Source organism: Acanthisitta chloris, unplaced genomic scaffold (genome assembly GCF_000695815.1).
Source record: "Acanthisitta chloris isolate BGI_N310 unplaced genomic scaffold, ASM69581v1 scaffold43498, whole genome shotgun sequence".
Taxonomy (NCBI): Eukaryota; Metazoa; Chordata; class Aves; order Passeriformes; family Acanthisittidae; genus Acanthisitta; species Acanthisitta chloris.
Window position 1 is genome coordinate 652 of NW_008688526.1, and position 20,323 is coordinate 20,974.

Sequence of the window (20,323 nt, forward strand, 5' to 3'; positions counted from 1 at the left end):
TCTGCTTAACAGCCACTTTGTCTTTTTTTCTTTTTTACAAGAATCTTCATGGACTTCTAAGGGGGGCTTATATGCTCTGTGAGAGCCAACAGGAGGTACATTTAAGTTTTTAATATGCGTTGGTTTATATACATATATAGAAATGAACTTTCAAATCTTCAGGCACTAAAAGGTAAAGGAAATAGGTAATTTCATCAAAGCAGCCATGGGTTTGAGAGGATCTCAGCAGGTTAGTTTCAGTGCAGTATACTTCTGTCCTGAATCTTTGTTTTGTTTTAGTAAAAATGTGCAGGGCAACATCTCTATATAGTGAAATTCAAGAATATAAGGGGCCACATGGAAAGAATAATGCCAGAAGAAAAAAACTAACTGCATAAAGGGAGTGAAAGAGAAATATTAGGCAGGAGCGGTATGGGATCAAACATGGTTCTAATAATGTTACAAATATCTACACTGACTGACATACAAAAGAGTGTGGTCATCAGTTTAACATTATAAATTACTGGGAACAAGACCTATAAGAATAGCTCTACATAAGGCTAGAAAAAGGAAGAAAAGGATAGATTGTGATTGTGATTCTTACTTCTAAATATGTGAGAAGTGCATCCCCAGCTCCTGCAGTGATAGCTCACCTGAAGCTGATTAGTTAAGTATGTGCTGAACATTCTGTTGAATCGGAGAGCACAAAAAGATATAAAAGAAGGACCTCTATTGAAAGACAATATGTTCTCTTTAGGGGCTAGGTTTTCTTCATTTTTAGGTTGCACATGAGAACAATGCTATCTTCAGGGATGGCAGAAGTTTGTTTTACCTAACATAAAAGCATGAAAGTGCTTTCATCTGCTTATAGAAAAACATTGTAGAAGCATTTAAACATCATGCAATCCCTGCATACTTAGATAGGATAGTCATGACTCAGTTCTTGCAAATGCTTTCATGTGCCACAATCCAAAGGTACTGCCACAAACTAAACAGTAAGAACTTGCTCAGGGCACAGTGACCTAAAATCCACTCTTAGTCTATTTTTCACTAAATAATTGCTTCAAAATGGATATCTAATAGATCATACTACACTCCAAATCCAAAGACAGACCTTCAGTGATTATATAGCTTAGTTGCTCCTTCCACCTCTCTGCAGCTGACCATGAAATTAAGAATAAACAAAATATAACCTTCTTTTGACTGTTAGGTTTGCATTTATACCCAAGGACCTCTCAAGTATATGTTTCTGGAGCTCAGCATAGCTCTTCAGTGGGTCTGAATTGCAGTGGTAACAATGAGATCAAGCCTAACCATGTATGAGCAGTCTGGAACTTCACTGTGGAATAAGCTACAATCATATACATGGATATTTCAATCCAAGGCCTTAATGCTGCAGTGAACTCTACTAGTCAGTCATCTACATCCATGTGAAGTTCACTGTGGGATCATTGACAGATCCAGTGTTCAACACAAAAAGAGCCACTGGCTTTGTTGCTTCCAGTCCAGCAACTGCCAACTCATCTTTTCCCCTGTTGTTCTCTCTCAGTCTCAGCCTTATGAACTTCTCTTTGTTTAAAACCAAAACCTGTTTTCTGTCTGTTTCTGTTATTGTATAGAAGTACGCTACAAAAAGCTGTTGTCAAGTAAAAATATTTCTGTCCATACAGCAAAAAAGGAGAAATCTTCTCCACATCTCATTCTTTGTCCACCACTCAGGAATTTCACTCTGAAGCTGACAGCTGAAGCCAAAGCATTGCTTTTTCGGTTTTCAAAGTATTAAATAGCAGCTTCCTTGCAAAAAAAAAGAAAAGATAATCTGAGAACAAAGCATTTTACACCTAGCTATGGTCATCTGGTTTTATCTAAAAATCAAGGGAAGTTTTGAACAGTTTCCTATTGAAATTTTTTAACAAATAGTTTAATTTGTCTTTCACAAAGAACAAAACACAAATGTGTCCTTTCTTGTAGGCAATGTTGGGACGAGGGAATGGAGAGTCATCAAGGAAGAAAGAGGAAGAGGAAGTTCAGAGCAGGCACAGAATGATCCCCATTGGAAGAAAGATTTATGAGTTCTACAATGCTCCCATTGTTAAATTTTGGTTTTACACAGTAAGAAATCTTTTCTGTTACATTACTAATATTTGGACAAATTCTGAAACTGAATTAAGGTCATCTTGTGTGTTTCATTGAAGTCTGCATATGCATGTATTGGAGGGCTTACCCATAAATGGCTTAATAAAAATATTTGGTGGAGGTCTGCTAGCACTAGGAGACCTTTCTAAGACTTTTAAAGACCACCATTTCATTCAGGAAATTAGTGGTTCAAATTTGAATGACTGTGTATGTTTTTCTTTACATAAAATGATAAGTGGCAGTTTGCTGTAGTCAGTGCTCCAAAGGAATTCCCTACAGGAGAATTCACAATAGGATTGCTCCCAATAGGAAGCCCAGTGAGAGGCTGGGCTAAATCGGGATATTGAATTATATAATAATAGATTAAAAAAATAAGGAGATAGAGCACGTCTTTCCTTGGAAGTTTTTTTCCCATTGTTGTGTTTTGACTAGTCTGCAGTGTGCCTCTCAGAGCAAATGAGACATGAGCAGCAGGTAATGTACATTTTTCAATTTTCAAATACATCAAATTGGTATAATCTCCCTGTGTTAGAAAGAAACAGACCTTATAGGTGGAGCAGGGGGAAAAAATGCAATGTATTTCAACTAAAGTAAAACAACTATCAAAAGGTTCTCAGGGTTTTCTCACAGCTAAATTAATACCTGCTATATTAAAGTTACTGTGTGGATAAAAAGTGTTTTGACAATTAGTCCTCAAGAGTAGATATTAATTATTCATTATCAAGCTGGAAGCAGGGATTGGAAAGGATTCCATTAGGCTTTCTCCTACATCACATACTGTCTGATAATTGCATTCAAAACTTGGATGATGGGGAAGAGATTAGTTACTAAATTTGCAAATTGCACTAGATTGTAGAAGGATAAGATAAAAAAGTAGAAATCATAGAAAGTAATCCTTTCAGACTCCTTGGCAGGAATATCCTATCCCAGTTCATCTTCTGCATCATGTGACAAGTATGGACTGGTTTGAAGAACACAAAAAAGAGCAAGAAAAATGTTTCAAGATGTCTGTAAAGCATCACTTGAGGGTAAAGATTTAAGGAACTGAGACTATTTTCTCTGTTTAAAAAAAAACTGCAGAAAGAATGTCATTGTTTTCAGATATGTGTAAGTAGCTCCAAATCCTTGCTGAACAGGCCAAGAAATAGCAGTGTGAATTGCAGCAAGATAGTTCTAGATAAAAAGTTAGGAAAGTTTCTAAATTCTAAAAGAAGTACTGTCATAAACAGTGTGAGACTTTCCATTACTGATTTCTAAACTATCTTATCAAAATGTATGTCCATTATGGTACACTGTAATTAATCCTGCCTCAGCACAATGGAATTGGCCAGATGATTTCAGGTGGTCCTTCCCAGTTATATTTTCCATCATTCTGCTGAAAGCACAGCAAATCACAAAGAATGGATCCTTCTGTAGATGACTTCTTGTAACAAAAATTGCCTTGCTGACATCCTGGCAATACATCTACAAATACTGAGAACTCACGTCAACCAAGTCTAAACTGTCATGGACACCTTATGCTAGCAAATAAGTACAGTTTGACAATTTGGAGTAACTACTTGCTAAACTCTGTGGCCAAAGAGTCTAGAAACTGTTCAGCAGCAGCCTAGTCCATTATCAATTGCAATATGTATTATGCACAACCAGAAAAGTCTTTACACTATAAATGGAAAGAAGCATCCTGGCTTTCGCTGTTCAGTTTTGAAATGGGAGACAGAGATCAATATTGCTTTTCCATTTAGACGTATTCCTACAGTTTTTATGTCCTGAGGGGGATCTCAATCAAGGTCATTTATTGAAGTTGGATCTTGGCTACACTGAACTTGAAGAACAGATTAAGGTGGATTCTAGCTGCAGTGTTTGACCAGTTGGGTATTTTAAGAAACTCCTGGAGACTAAAAGCAGAACAGATTTCAGAGGAGGGTTGAAATTGCACAGCCTGTCATATTTTTACAAGTCCACAGGCAAAAATATTAATCATAGATTTCAAAAGAAATCCTCCAAATTGTACATACCAAAGTCCAAACTCCAAGAAAAAGGAGTATACCTTTGACTATTGTATACCATTTAAAAGAATTTGGTTATTCTGTATCTACCTATCTTTATTACTATATAGCTACGTCCACCGTTATTCTAAAAATACACAAGACTGAGTTAAATTGAATGTTTGGGTAAATAACATTTTGGCTCAGCAGACACTCAGCTAAACAACTTTTTCTCAACCAAAAAAAAACATCTTTAGCCTTTCTTTCTGGACATGCAACAATTTCATGTGCCAGTTACTCTGTTCTGTTTTGTGGCTGCTGCATTTGAAACCATGACACAAGTTTGAGAAGAAGAAAATGGCCATTCCCTTTTAACAACTGCTACTACTAACATTAACTGAGGCGCTAGAAGGAAGTAACAGGCCCCATTTCTACCTCTTCTGAGGAGGAAAGCTGCAGGGAGAATTGAGCCCTGGGTAAGAGACATCTTCTAAACATCAAAAGAGCTTTGCCCTAAGTTTTGCATTTTGGGACCACTTCAGTTTATGATAATTTAATTATTGCAAACAGTCAGAGAAGAGGAGGGTGATCTCCCTCTTGAAGCACTATCTTGTTGATACAATTTCCAAGTTTATCCCTTACCATAATGGCTATTTTCTGTGTCAGTGGGACAGCACCCATAGGAGGTCAGAGAGCAACCCACTCTAGAAACTTCTTAGCAGGCACTCCTCTCCTTAGTTTCTTCAGGTACTGCCCTCAATGCTGGCAGTGGCAGCTCCTAACCCTTTATCAAGCCATGTAAAAGGTTCAGCTACTTGTGTGGTAGCACTTTCAAAGAATCTTGAGTACCAGCATGGGCAGATGTGCTGACGTTTGACCATAGTGTGAGATAAGGACAACCTCTTGAAAGGCAGGAGCAAGTTACAGGTCTGGGGAGGGAGAAGGAGGGTGTCACTCACTATTTGAAGGGCTTGTTTCTCGGGTTAAAGTAGAGAAGTTTCAGCATCATTTTATTCATAAATCAAGATTTTTCTTCTATTGCTATGCAAAACTTTTTTGCAACTTTAAGTAAGCTTGAATTAATAAAAAAATCCCAACGATACAGCAAACCCAAAGCCAAAACCCCCTAACATTTCAAAAGAAAACCAAGAAGCAAAATTACGTAGTTACTCCTAGAGTCTTGCAGTTTTTGTCACCTTTGTAACCTTAATGACCCTATTCCATACTGACTGCTAATGCTCTCCAAAGACTGCTGAATCAGACCAAATGAATAAGATTTCCTGACAATTAGTAATCAATAAGGTCTAAAAAGAGTAGTGTTAGGTAACAGTATCACCTATTCTTTTGCACTATATTACGTGGTATTTCAACTAGGGAGGTGTGTTCTGCCTGCCCAGACAGAGTTTCTGCTGACTCAGCTGTCACCCTATATGCTGACCTAAGTCAATATTGCTCTCTGTTTCCTTTAGGAGTGTTAAAGGAAGGCTAGTCTCTAGACCAGGGTGTTGCAATTCATCATCACCAACTGAAAGAAAAATGAGATCATTTCCGTCCCTGATTTATGCAGACAAGAAGTAGTGTTTCAGCTGGCTGGCTTCTCTGTACTGATAGTAATGGCCAATAGAAAGAATTCTCTTCAGTGTCATCAGCCAGCAACTGGAACAAAAGCCAGAACTCTGTGGCTTTTACACAGAGCAGAAGTGATGTTCTCTAACAAATACAGCAGCACTCTTAAGTTCTGTGATGTGCTGAACACTGAAATAATCCCACCCAGAAGTGTCAAGGTCCGCTCTGGTTGTTTCATCTTACATTTGACCTCAAGTGCACAGTAGTTGTGAGTAACACGCAGTTGAGAGAGAAAAAACTAATTCAAATACAGATGCACGGAATAAGCTTTTTGCCACGGTGGCTAAATATTCATGCATAGAACTGAGTCATCTTTTCTCTGATTTAAATTTGGCTTAAGATGCATTTTCTTGTAAGGCCGCTGTTTGAAAGGCAAAGTAGACAGGCAGTTGGATTCTGTGTCAACCACAGTCTTTTTTTTGACTGACTATTGAATTACGGTCAGCATGTAGAAAGAAAGAAAAAAGAAATTTAATACACAATTTCCACTGGATCAAAAATTAGGCTGGAAGACAGATATGTTAGAGAAGGAGAAGCAAAACATTCAGTCATAAAAACCTGCAAAAAAATGCAAGGCAAATGGATGCATGGCTATGCCTGGCTACTTGCTGCAGCAATGTAACTAGGAGTAGCAGTGTTTTGGGGAGGAAACACAGTATAGGTTAAGTCAGTCCTACGCTGGGTAGGAAGACATCTAACAACACTTAGCACCTTTTGTGCTTGAGGCAAGGATTGTACAAAAAGGACTTGGAATGCCAGAGTCAGCCTAGGCTAGGTGAACAGGGGAAAAAAACACAGAGGAGGGGTCTTAGAGGAGTAAAGGCTGTTAGAAGCAGGTGAGGGAGAAATCTTCACATAAGTAACTTAGTTTGGTAGTTGACATAGTGATATGAGAATTCCAGTCACTCTGGGATGATCCGGGGGGACTGTATTAATACAGATTGGTAGAGATAGGTGTAGCTGGAGGAAAGTATATTTGTGCATGTATTTTGCAGATCCCACACTGTATGGGATTTAATGTGAGCTTTATCAGAAAGCCTTGAACACTTACTGTTCTTTTTCCTATTTAATTCTGCTTACAGTGGAATCAGGAATATCAAATCATACCCAAGAAGCTGGCTCATTCATATAAATATACTGATTATTGATATTAATATTTTTCTTTACAGCTGGCATATATAGGCTACTTGATGCTGTTCAATTATATAGTGTTAGTGAAGATGGATCGCTGGCCATCTATACAGGAATGGATTGTCATCTCATACATTTTCACTCTGGGAATAGAGAAGATGAGAGAGGTAAAATGACCCCAGATAAGAAAGACAGACTGGAAAAATAAGCATGGGTTGTTTGATTTTTTATTTTAATATTTGGGTTTTTTTATTTTTCTCAGTATAATTTTTATGAATGGGCTTGTCATAAAATTGCCTTTTTTTTCAGAAAGGCAGCATTAAAAAGATCTATCTTCTTCCATTTTAAAAAGAACAATTTCTTTCTTTCTTTTTCTTTCTTTCTTTCTTTCTTTCTTTCTTTCTTTCTTTCTTTCTTTCTTTCTTTCTTTCTTTCTTTCTTTCTTTCTTTCTTTCTTTCTTTCTTTCTTTCTTTCTTTCTTTCTTTCTTTCTTTCTTTCTTTCTTTCTTTCTTTCTTTCTTTCTTTCTTTCTTTCTTTCTTTCTTTCTTTCTTTCTTTCTTTCTTTCTTTCTTTCTTTCTTTCTTTCTTTCTTTCTTTCTTTCTTTCTTTCTTTCTTTCTTTCTTTTCCTTCCTTCCTTCCTTCCTTCCTTCCTTCCTTCCTTCCTTCCTTCCCTCCTTCCTTCCTTCCTTCCTTCCTTCCTTCCCTTTTCCCAGAGAATTTATCTGTTCAAATTTCAATGTGAATGCACATTTAGTAGCACTCACAAGTACAAAGTGGTCTTCTGACAAATCTTAAAGCTCAGCTAAATTCCTTGAAATGTGGGCCAGAAACTGAAGTGTGTTTCAGGCAGAGGAAAAGTGAATATGGTATAACAGAATCTACACAGAAGCATGGTGATAGCACAAGAACCAAAGAGCCCATGTTCAAATATCCACCCCAGGCCAAACAGTTCATTCAAAATTTCAGCTGCTCTGTCTACCCAAATATCTCATGCAAAGGCTTTAAATAAAATGAGCCGTAATGGGAGCAAAAGTTAAGTCTGTAGGAAAAGCTAGGTCCACATGAATATTGCAGTGCATTCCTAATAGAATTTCTACCTTTTAATCTTCAAAACTTTCTCTCATTGTTTCAGCCATTAGCATGTGTCTCCCTAAAGATGCAAAAGCAGACACACAGAGACAGAGCATTTAAGGTGGCACTCAGTCTGTAGACACAGGGAAGTGGCTCTGCCATCCCTGACCCTCATGATCACTCCCACTTGCAGCTATTGCTGTGCCCTTTTCATTTGGCAAAATGCGCATTTATTTCAGAGTTACACCAGAGGCCTCATTCAGCCCTGATGTGAGTGGGTGCAAGTCCCATTGACCTCAGCTGAAACAGCACTTTTGTACCACTGGGCTGAATCAGTTACCAGCTATGTTTTTATTTTCTGAAGAACATGCTTTTGAGGACTAGACTAAAAATGGGCTTGTAACAGTCACTTAGGTTTCAAAGAGAAATTTCTGACACTCTACAGTGAACTATACATTATAAATAAAAAGAACAGAGAAAAACACACTACTTGAGTGGCCTATGAGTGTACTTCAGTAATCAAAAGAAAAGGAAAAACATTGGCAGTAGCCACATGAGGATTCTGCAACACTGATGGAGACAAACCACTTCTGGCTCAATAAGTAGTAGGTTGGAGACAGGAATTATGCACCACTTTTTGTCTAATCTTTCACCCCAATTGTCCTTTCCACAAAAGTTTCTCAAGAACATTTGTCACAATGGATTTCTAAGTAAATGTTGAAGATTGTTCACAGAAGATGAGCCATTAATTAATTCCAAAAATTAATTGCAAGAAAATTATAGGAATGGCATTCATCTTTTTAAGGAACTGTATAAATCTGCTCAAATTAGGCTAAATATAGAAAAGTTAAACCAACAGCTTGTTAACTCTCTAAACACTAGGAATTATTCACCAAGATCACTTGAGGAATAATTTTAGCAGTAGTTTGGGAAAACAATCAAGTTCACAAATGATCTTGCAAATAGAATGATGGTAAGTTTGTAAGCTAAGATAAATTATTTTGGTGAACTGTATGCTCACTGTGGAATTTAATTTCCCAAACCAAGTCCAAGTAGTAGCTGGTATCTCTCTGGATTAAATTCCTAATGCAAATCTTTATGGTTATTAATAATTTCTTGACCATTTGATACACATTTTAGAATAATTTTCTTTAAATCAACAGCTACTTTAAACGTGATTTTTCTGTTCCTATCTTTCTATATTCCACGACTGTAATTAAGGTTCATAAATTTGAGAAACAGAAATATATGCATACATTTCTTCTGATTTCATTAGGATTTTAGAATGAGTGAGCTCTTTGTCCTTTAAAGTGTCTTGCATACCAATACAAGCTAAGAATGGTTGAAATGGAATATTTCTCAAAAAAATCAGAGTACATGAGATATTTGTATGATAGGAGTCTATCACCTTTTCCTTTATCCTGTGTGGCATATATTTATCTCTTTATTATGGATTTCTTCAAGCTTAAATTAAGACAGTTTATCTCCTTTCCGCTTCATTTCTGTCCTGCAGATAGTGATGTCAGAGCCTGGGAAACTGTTACAAAAAGTAAAAGTTTGGCTACAGGAGTACTGGAATGTTACTGATCTCATAGCTATCCTCCTGTTCTCTGTTGGGATGGTGCTCCGTCTGCAAGATCTGCCACTCCGGAGTGATGGACGAGTGATATACTGTGTTAACATCATTTACTGGTATATACGGTTATTAGACATCTTTGGAGTAAACAAGTACTTGGGACCATATGTTATGATGATTGGGAAAATGGTAAGAGAATTTGGTGTACTCCTGTGCTTTACCAGCAGGTCCTTGACTCAGTGTCTTTTGACAATTATGTTTCTGCAGATGTACCTGTGGGGTTTTTTACACATTAGCATTTTCATGTAAGCTTTATTGAATGAAAACCTCAGCATAGACTCCCAGAAATGAGGATTAGACTCTCCCTGATGGTGTATTGTTTTTCTCTGAGATCTCTCTTCAACAGCAAAACTATCCATCCTACACCTCTAAGCTACATTTGCAGAAAGTACAAGGGAGGTTTGTAGGTTGCAAAGGAAGGTGGTTTTTAAGGTTAAAAAAAAAGTGTCTAGTTGTTTAGTACCTTGAGACTCTCAAAGACTGTGTTGCAGTAGTTGTGGTGTGTTCAAAACTATAAGAGTGATGATTAAGACTGTGACCTTTATATAATTTGCTCCATATCCATATGCTCTTCCATGTTTCATGTTCAGGTGTGTCCTTGTGAGATGCTAAGTCCATTTGCATAACTGCAGCCTCTGTCCCCTGGCCACATGGCATGTAGGCACCATGGCAGGAATATGAATAACTTATGTAATAGTAAATGCATACAGGAGGAATCAAGAGATACTTGTTGCCACATGTGTAACTTTTGACTTTTTGGCTTTTACATTTTATGTTTCAGTAAAAATGTAACATTAAAGCAGCATTTTGCTCATTTGAGTTAAAGAAAATGGTTGAATTTACAGATGCACACGCACTTATCCCTGATACTTGAATACCTGCACGTGTAGCTATTGTCTTCATGTTTTACATGCAGTTATCCAGCTTTTGTTGTGTAAATCGTGTGTTTCATGCATTTCAGTATGTAAGACTGTTTTTTTAAACAGAATAAATCCCCCTGAAGCTGTCAATCAGTTAAAAAAAAAAGTAAATTTATAAATGGAAATACTGCTGCTGTCTGATTGCTATATGGACAATAATCAGCAAGTCCAAACAGGTTGTCTGTTGTGTTTGTCTTACAATGGTCCTTAAAGAAAAGACCCAGCCACCTTCCTTCATCACCATCATAGGAAAAGGGAGCATATGTGAATGCATGAACTACAATATTTCCTTGATATTGAATTAATTACAACAAGCTGAGTGAACATGCAAATGAGTGAACTGAAATGCAAAAATATATACCCATTTAGGCTCCCTATCCAGTGGGTGAGGGAGCCCAGAGAATCATTGTCTTATCCCTTCTAAATACCAACTTTCACCTGCAAACCCACAGTGGTGTGTTTGACAAAGAAAGAACAGCTTAGTTAAAGAAAAGAAAGAAAAGAGAGAGATAGAGGGGAAATACAAAAGAAAGTGATTGTTGAATTGTTATTTCCTGCAAATGGGATTTTGAAGTGTCCTTCCTTCAAGGAAACCAATAGAATGTTTCCATGAAGTTTTGCAGAGCTCCAGAGTACAGAGGTGAAAACACTCAACAGTTCTTGTTGGAGGATGGCAGGACCAGAGAAAGGAACAAAGATCAAAGGACAAACACTGTCTTATCATGTTTCTTTTCTGCCACATTGAGACGACATCTCTCCATCAAGGGACTTGGGGCTTACACAATACAGTGTATAAAACTGCTAAAAAAACAACTACCCTTCTATGCTGTTTTATTTTCCTCACCTGCCATGCACAAGAAGTTTCAGAGCTGTCGTGCTAACACAGGCACTGTGAACACTAGTTCAGTAATAAAGAGTGGCCATAATAACAAACTTTTAGTAGCCAGTGTTATGGATGGCTGATAGGAGCCCAACTCCACCTAGAGTATAGAGAATGGTTTATATTTCTCCTGGGGTCAACAGAGAAAGGAAGTGGCTGAAATCAGTAAAGTAATACAATTTTCATTCCTTTGACATCCTCACATGTGCAACAAATCAAGCCTCATTCCATTTTCTGTGGAAAACAAATTCTGGAAAATCACTAGCCTCTGTAGGCTCACCACCCACTTAAAGGGTGTTGAATTTAGCTGCCGAAGTACTCTGAAGTTGTGCACAACTGTTAAAAGACAGAAGTTCTTCTATTTTGTGCCTTCCTGTTATTCGATTTTCGTACTTAATCCAACTTGCCATGCAAGTCTGATGCATCCCCTTTGCCCACACATGCAATGCCCTACTGGTTTGAGTTACACAAATTTGCCTCTCAAATGTATTTTTTTAATCAACTTATTCTCTTGTGCAATGTCCAGCTCATGCACAGACTTCCCTGGGAGTTGCACCTGCAGACTCTGTGCTGCAATGGACTCCCTGAAATATTTTTTTTAAAGTACATGTCAGTTTACCTCCTTGTGTTCTGTATTCTGAATGGTCATGCATGTCCTATTCAGTGCTATGAAGAGCATCAAGCTGGTTATACATATTTCAACAGAGTAAGCCCATCAGAGCTACTGAGGTCCTCAACAGACCACATTTAATGCCTGAGCTTTTTTCCTGACCTTCTATTGTGAGTAAATTTTAGACTCAGGAGGAGAAGTATGTCTCTTTCTATCTTTCCAATATTAAGGAACTTTCTCTTCACCTGACTCTACATTGCAGCCAACAAAATAGCCACAGTAAGTTTTACCTCTGGGCAATGTGAACAAATATGCAAGTAAAATTAAGCAAGGGGCAAGAATGGGCTTGAGTGGTTTAAAAGCAATGGGCTAAAGCAAGGTTGAAGATACAAGGAGGAAACGGAATGTTCAAGTTTATTATTATCTACTAATTTCAGGAATAAGATATGCTTGTTATAATGTGCTTTTCTGATCTCTGCACAGTGAGAGATTTACTTCCCTTTTCTTTGGGAATGAAATGAGATCACTGGAATGTCAAGGCAGTCAAAGGTATATTTGTTCTCTTAATGTGCAGAAATGTCTACATTTTCTTAGCTTTTCTGCAAATACAAAAAGGTAAATAGAGCCAGGTTATTTATAAAACTGTACCTTGTTTTATGACTTTTTAAAATAGGTGCCTAATGAGTTCTCCAGAATTTCTGAAATGGCCATTGACTTGTTAAAATAGCCAAAGGGCTTGATACACTGCCCATTAAAGTCGGTGGAAAATTGCCCATCTATTTCATTTTATTTCAGACAAGTTACTAAGGTTTTAAAAGATACCAAATTGAAGGATGGAAAAGCTAATATGCAGCTTGAATAAAGGCATTGAAGATTTCATTTCTTGCAACATGTCAAACCTGTGTGATCCCTGATCCAAAACACTTGAAGCATTTTAGAAATTGTCTTAAATTGCCACAAAATACTCAAGTTTATTTGTTTGCATGACACTTTAAAATAGGCATTATATTATATAATGTCATTTTATATACTTCTATATGAAACAGAATTTCATCAGGCAAGAAAGAAGGAATCAGGTTTCACACACAGATTCCTTCCCTAAATGCAATAAGAAATAAATACGATTATACAGGTTTCCAGTTTCAGGATGTTTTCTGAAGTACAATGATCTGGAATTCCTCCTCTTGAGGAAGATTTTCTTGAGATACTAATGCTCTGAGTAACATAGGGGTCTTGGTGGTTGACTTGACAGGTTTTTAATTCTTTAAAGCATTTCTTTTCCTCTCTCATGTCCCCAGGGATTTTTTTCTTCCTTTCATTTGTTTTGTATGGACCTCAAGACTTTTGTTTTCCCCTACTTTTTCTTTCACTTGTCCTCAGTTCCTTCTTTCCTACCTAAATCTCTGCTACCAGACCCCCACCCTGCAGGTGCCTTTCTCCTACAGCCTTTCTCTCAGTAAACATGAGAGTACCTTTTCCTCTTTGCTTCCCTGTAACTCTCTTTTCTATGTTACTTTCCTAGTGTTACTTTCACCTCAGGTCCCTCCGGTTGTGCTTTAAAATTGAAGAACCCCTGCAGCAGAGCCAGATCCATCTGCTGCAAGTGGGTCCTTCTTCCTCTAGGTCTTGTCACGCTCTTGAGTTGTGGCAGGTCCCCCATGGAGCAATAAGACCAATAGTTGAGGTGCAGGGTGGTTTCATGCCTCTCTTGCAAAGAAGGCTGACTTCAGCTGAGCCAGAAAATGCAGAGACTGAAAAAAGGATTAAAACTTACATGGTTTAGAGGAGTTTTAGGTGGTGTTTTGGCCAGAGACAAAAGTTATATCCAGAACTGTGAAAAACAGCTCTGTCATAACAAGCCTAAAGACTAAAGACCTGTAAGCCTGTAAGTGAAAATTTTTAAGGGATCTTACCAGAGACCTTATAAGACTCCCATTTTTTTTCATATTCACTTTGGGTTATAAAGCATCTCTTCTGTACCTGCTTGATGCTCACCGTTCTGCTCACTCAAGGGTCTTTTCTAGCACGGTGCCTCTTCTAATCTTTGCCCTCTGTTCAGCCGCTCCTAGGATTGCTATCCCACTTATTACAGGAACATTTTGAAGGAGTAGGTACTGTTTGTAAGCCCTAGTTAATCCTATGCATATGTTAATGAGGCCCTTGGCAGTGGAGAAGAAGAGAGTTGACTGTCTGTGTTATCTGCTTTTTCTTTTTTTTTTTTTTTTTAATATGGCATTTTTCAGACTCCCCCATCAAGGTGATTTTCAGTCCAACCAGTATCACAGCTTTCCTTTCTCACTGGTTACCACTACAGTGTCCCTTATGTTGCAGTAACAGGTCATTCTGCCACCCATTACTCCTTATGTTAGTTGCAGCTGCCTTTGCTCCAAGACAATGACTACCAGTGAATAAAATTATCCATGTCAGACCTTTTGCTTTGGTGCAGTTGTCACTCAGTGCCCAGACCAGGCTGCTGATTCCAGTGAATCTATATTCTTGTTGAGGCAACCGGTGTACCAGATGGTACCTTGTCTTTTCATGCTGATTCATAATATTCTAATTGTTCTTACAAGCAATACTAGGTACACCCAAGAACACAATAGTACTGCTTCACTTCTCTGAAAAAGAAATTTTTAATGTGTAAAAGTGAGAATGGCTTTTCAAAATTTGGCTTTGAATATTCTGTTTCCAAGATTCAGACTTTTTATTTGCTGCACATAGTAATAGAAATATGGACAAATAAGTTCCTCTAATTCTTGTCCCTTCTCTCTGTTTCTCTCTCTTATCATTACATTCAGATGATAGACATGATGTACTTTGTCATTATCATGTTGGTGGTTCTGATGAGCTTTGGTGTTGCAAGACAGGCTATTCTCTTCCCCAATGAGGAGCCTTCATGGAAGTTGGCGAAAAACATTTTTTACATGCCTTATTGGATGATCTACGGGGAAGTGTTCGCAGACCAAATAGACCGTAAGCAAGTTTATGATTCTCATATTTCAAAGTAAGGTATCCAGCTTGGATCGGATGATGTCCTATTAGATGATGTGTGTTTGTTCAATAAATGGCTCCAGATAGAGGAACTCCTTCAACATAGAGAATGGTCAAAAAAATATGTATTCAGCTAAAACTGGGGTGTCAGTTTCAGAACATGCTTCTGGCATCACTTTGCAGTCTTTTAACTGACAATCTGTAATGCTAAATTATCTTGCATATAAAGAATGTTTTAAATTACTCCTTTTTACCAGCTTGGTGAGAGGGTTTCCCTCCCAGGTGTCCACCATGAGTTTTGTGGTATACCTGGGACAGAAAAGGGCACTTCTTTCTTTTTCTCATAGTTTGATTTTAGACCTGAATACTTTTTATCTAACCTCATGCTGACCATCTTGTCTAATATTACTGGGTTAGAACTTTCAGCTCCTGTATTTCATGAGGATCTAATCCAATGAGGTTTTTTTCTCTGTTACCTACTTACTGCCACCAACTTTACATTCACCCATGTAATGCAGTTTTTTGGGAACAGATTAGAATATTGCTGTATTTATTTATTGGAAGACCAGACTGTGCTTACATCAGTTAAAACAGAACAAAAGCCAGTATTTAATATACTGTATCCTCAGGATTCATCTGGTGGGTGATCAGGAAAATGCTGAGTTTCTATTTAGATTAAACATCCTGGTGCCACTCAGTTCATTATACCAAAGGATGGAGCTAGTCATGAGAACTGATGTGATGGATGAATCACCAACAATGTATCTTTTGCAAACACTGTCATTCAGCTGATGTTCATCATTCCTACTTAAGTATATGTAAACCCTGGTAGCATTTGAAAGTCAGTATCTTTTCCTGTGACAGATGGTATCCATTAAAACTCTGTTCAGGATATTTCTTTTCATCCTATGTACCACCTTAGGAAAGGGTAGTGTGTTTCCAAATTTATTTGTTGATTGTTCAATGTTGAGCAAGTTTGAATGAAAAAAAGGTGTTGATTTATCCTGAGTAGATTAAAGGTGATAAATGCATATGTATCACTAATAATCCCCTCAGTTTAACATAGTTTTAGATGGGCAGATGTATACATGGCAGATATTTTAGCAGTTCCTTCTTCATTTTTTCTTCCTAGCTAGCACAGAGTCATTATTGTGGATACAGATGAAACCTCCTTTTCATGTTTACTTCTCCACTTTGTTTTTGGAGACAGAATGGTATTCAAAGAAGTAAATACCTAAAATCCTAACACTTCTCACTATGTTTCACTCTTTACCCAGTTCCCTCATTTTTATCCTTTTCCATTTTCTTTTACTTTTAAAAATTCATTTAATTGCAAAGGCATAATAGCTGGGGATATAAAACTTCATCTTGCTCTGAAAGCATTATAGAGCAATAAATGTTTGTACCATTAAGCTATGACTTCCTTCCACAAGCAGAATTCTGTCTGTCCCTCTACAAGTGGCCACTTACTGATACTGCACTAACTACCGCAGTGCCACAAACATGACAATTGTCTGAATAAAGTGTTCTCGTTATTTTTAATTTTTTTTAGTGAAGGGCTGAATATAGTGTATAACCTGGAAACTTAAGAAACTGAAGTGTCTTTGAAAGAAGCATAGTATTTAAGCAGATGCTTCATAAAAAAAGATGTAGAACTAGAATGGCCATCTTAAGCAATTCTTGAATGAAGTTTCTGAAAATTAAGAACATAAACAGTGCTGGGGAACAATCACAGACAGTAACATGGGTAAGACTGACTGCTGCTAACAATGGAGACCTCCTGAATTCCTGGTGCCCTTTCAGTTCCAGTTACCCACGAAGTCCACACCCCAGCTGTATAAGGGCTTGGGGAATAGGGAAAAAACACTGACTTTACCATCACAGTTCAATCATAATGGTCTTCCTCCAGGTCTTTGAGCAGGAAATTAGTAGAGTATGGTCTATAAACAAAGGAGGCACAATTGACATTTATTGACCATATTGTTCCTTCAACTATTACCTGAAATAGCCTTTGGAAATATGTAAAGATCTGGGATTATTCAAGGCACTTCATGTAAAAGTGCAGCCAGTCAAAATAACACTCCAGGTGTAACATCAGTAATGTCTGAAGCCACCTTGGGCTATTGCGTTTTGACTTGGTCCTAGAAAATCCCAGTAGGCAACTTTTGGGATTCAGATAAAGGCTTAGACTGGAGAACTGAAAGAAGACACTACGCTAATCAAATTTATGAATTCTTTAAAGGCTGGAAAATGAAACATTAATATATTTCAGGAAAGGACTAATAATGAGAGCTTGATAAATTGAAAAAACTTATCAAATCAATTTATGTAGTTGAATAAAGATATATTATTATCCACTGATAGCTGGGGGAGGAAAGAGGATCTGGGTCAGGGAACTGGTAATGATATGTACAACTGTAACTTTTAGGCTGATTTTCCTAAGCCATCTGAGCCTTGTGCTACCTGATGGGATGTATAGGGCAGCAGCCAACCACTTAGCTGCTTTAGTGAATGCCTGTCCAGAAGGAAATCCACAAACACAGTAAAATTTCTCCCTCTATTCACCTCACATTGGCACTATTGCTGCCAATTTTAGCCAAAAAAATCAAAGCACAGTTGTCACATGCAAAGAACTTTGTTTTCACCTTATGAAATTAACTGTCCCTCCACAATACTATGGATATGGAAATATGTAAGAAATACTGAAGGGGAAAGGTGAGTTTGCTTGGTTAAAAAAATGTAGATTGATGATACAAATGGCAACTCAAGAAATGATGGTCACCTGTAGAAAATGAGCATCAGACATCACTTTTTCCTATGTTCAAAAGGCAAAGCAACTGAGTACGCTGTTGGCCAATGTGGGTTTGGGTTTTTTGGTTTGAGCAGTTTTCCAGTTTTGCCTGGTGTCTCGCATGTCAGATTTCTATACGGCTTTCCTTACCAGCTGACAGTACCATCAGCTGGCTTAAAGTGCCATCTGGAATTTGAAGATCAGTCTAAGCTGTGTTTGTTTTTTAGAAAAAGCCTACTTAGTTTGTATTGGAGGAATATCAAGTAACCAGAATGCAGTTGTTTCAGAAGATGAGAGACAATTATACACAGGTTTTAATTATCCAGTGAATTTCAGAGGGAAGTCTAATTACTACAAAAGGATTTTAAAAAATTATTTAAATATCCTAGTCTGTTAGATTAATTTTTTAAAAGTTATTGAATGTTTCTTAGTATAAATGAAAGTTTTATACTAAACTCTTCATAATCTTACAGGTTACATGCTTTTCATGACTCCATAGGAGCTTCTGGTGAGGCCTGTCGTTTACATGGGTCATTCTGAAATTAGAAAAAACAGAATAGCTTTGCATAAAAGAGACTCATTCATACCTGTGGCAATATTTTAATGTTGTTAGACAAAGGCACTGGATAAAATTTGTGCACAGCCTACAAACCATTCTGAAGATCTCACTGGCCTGACTTGCAGCACTATTACCTATCCTGGCACCCCAAAAGTTGTATTTTGGGTTCCATTTGTTTGTATATTTTTAATGGGGGGAGGAGGAGGAAGAAAGCCCTAGAAAGAACAAGAAAATTAAAGGGATTTACTAGAAATTATGATTAAAATACCAGCAGATTGAAGAGACACTCAAAGTCATTTTTCATGTGGCCTAGGACAAGAAACAACAAGTAAGCTCAGGATACTGTAGTTAAAGCCTCTTTTTTGAAGTAATAGGTCACTATTCCACTGCCTGAAAGCTTCTACTGCTGAGTAGAGTGATTGTATGAGATTCAGAGTTCACAGATTACAATATTTTCTTCATCAGTAAAGAAGTGAGCAGCTCTAGGCAGCTCACTTACCATTTTTTTTTCACTATTTACCAGCCTGGCAAGCTGGTAAGTTGCTTTGACATTTGATTCAAAAATTGTAAAATGCTTTCACATCCTTCAGCTTGTTGATCAAAATTGGAAGGTGCCTATATACTCATAAACAGGGTGATGAAAGTTCATTTAAAATATCCAGACTTGAATTAAAAACAAGAAAAAAAAAAAGATATCTTGGTTTGTTAGTTAGCCACACTTATTGATTTCTATACTATTTAGAATAGTGGTCATAGGATAACATTGCACAGTTCCTTGTGATATCAAACAATTCAACTTGTATTGTAAAAGTGGTATTCATTTTTACATAAGAAGTTTTCATCAAAGGCAAAAAGCTATTCAGTGACAAAGGAGCAGTGCCCAAGTCATGACAGTAATTGCAGCAGGGAAACAAATTCTTCCTGAGCCCTGCCCTGCCTCTGTTTAGGCCAGAAACCCACAGAGGTATGGGTTATTGTTGTTTGCTTTGCAGCTGTTTTCTGGCCAGGAAAGAGCAAGGGTTAGGTAGCAAGAAAGGCCCATACATCTACATATGTCAGGATGAAATGTTAATGCATGTAACTTCAGTTAAAACTTCAACCACTTGCTATTTTCTACAGCCTAAGTTCAGGACATAATATCTATCATTTATCCAATGGCCAGTAGGTATTAGAGTGGTTGAGTTTTTCAGTTACCTGAGATTGTCATATTGCTATGCAAACAGAATTTGCTTCAGCACATCACTTCATTAGAAGTACTCGCAATTTTTGTTACAACAAGGCTATGAAGTGAAACAGATAAGTAAGTTTTCATAGATGTTAAATTTTGCTTTGAAAAAGTTTCTTATCACAGTATGTTACTGCATATACTACAAAAATTACTTCATTTCTCCAAAAATAAATAAAATGGTCAAACCATGTTGCACATGAAAGGCAGGTGCAAATTCCTGGGATGAGGCACAGCACACAGCAAGCGAAAACTTTGGCTTTGTGGAAAGTGTAGCATTGCCACAGTGGGAGCCCTGGGACCCCAAAACTAATCAAAAGGGAACCGAATGCACTGAAGCCCTCCCTGAGGGGGAGACTCAAGGAAAAGCACCTCAGGGCTGAGTAACCAGACTTGAGCTCATTAGAGAACCACGCATGTGCAATGTTCTGTTCTGCTCATTAGTGAACTTGTTGATACAGTGCAGGTGCCATTGTCTGAATTCTGAGATCCACAGCTGGCCATCACATTGGTGCCCTTGGAGGTGTACGTGCAGATGGAAGGTGGGGGGAAGTGAGCTACTCCAGGTTACCATAACGGGACAAGACATGCTTAGGACTCTGCATACTTGGATGGGGAGGCAAACTGTCCCAGGTTACTGTAACAAAGTCTTCTCACAACCTACGAACAAACTCTAATTTCTTAAATGTAAACAATATTGTCGTTATCTAAAAAGTATATCATTGAAACTTTTCAGCCTCATACCAGTCTTCTGTCCTTTTTCACAGAAATTTTTCTTTCA

General features: G+C 37.6%; 1 protein-coding gene across 1 annotated transcript in view; it reads left to right on the forward strand.

The window, feature by feature from the left end:
* Positions 1-205: 205 nt before the first annotated feature.
* The window catches only part of LOC103808265 (transient receptor potential cation channel subfamily M member 3-like), a 34,361-nt gene continuing 14,243 nt past the window's right edge, over positions 206-20,323 (forward strand). The window contains exons 1-5 of the mRNA XM_009081036.1: positions 206-229; positions 1,951-2,091; positions 6,896-7,024; positions 9,444-9,695; positions 14,775-14,949. Coding sequence (XP_009079284.1) covers positions 206-229; positions 1,951-2,091; positions 6,896-7,024; positions 9,444-9,695; positions 14,775-14,949 — 721 coding nt within the window. The remainder of the gene's footprint in view (positions 230-1,950; positions 2,092-6,895; positions 7,025-9,443; positions 9,696-14,774; positions 14,950-20,323) is intronic.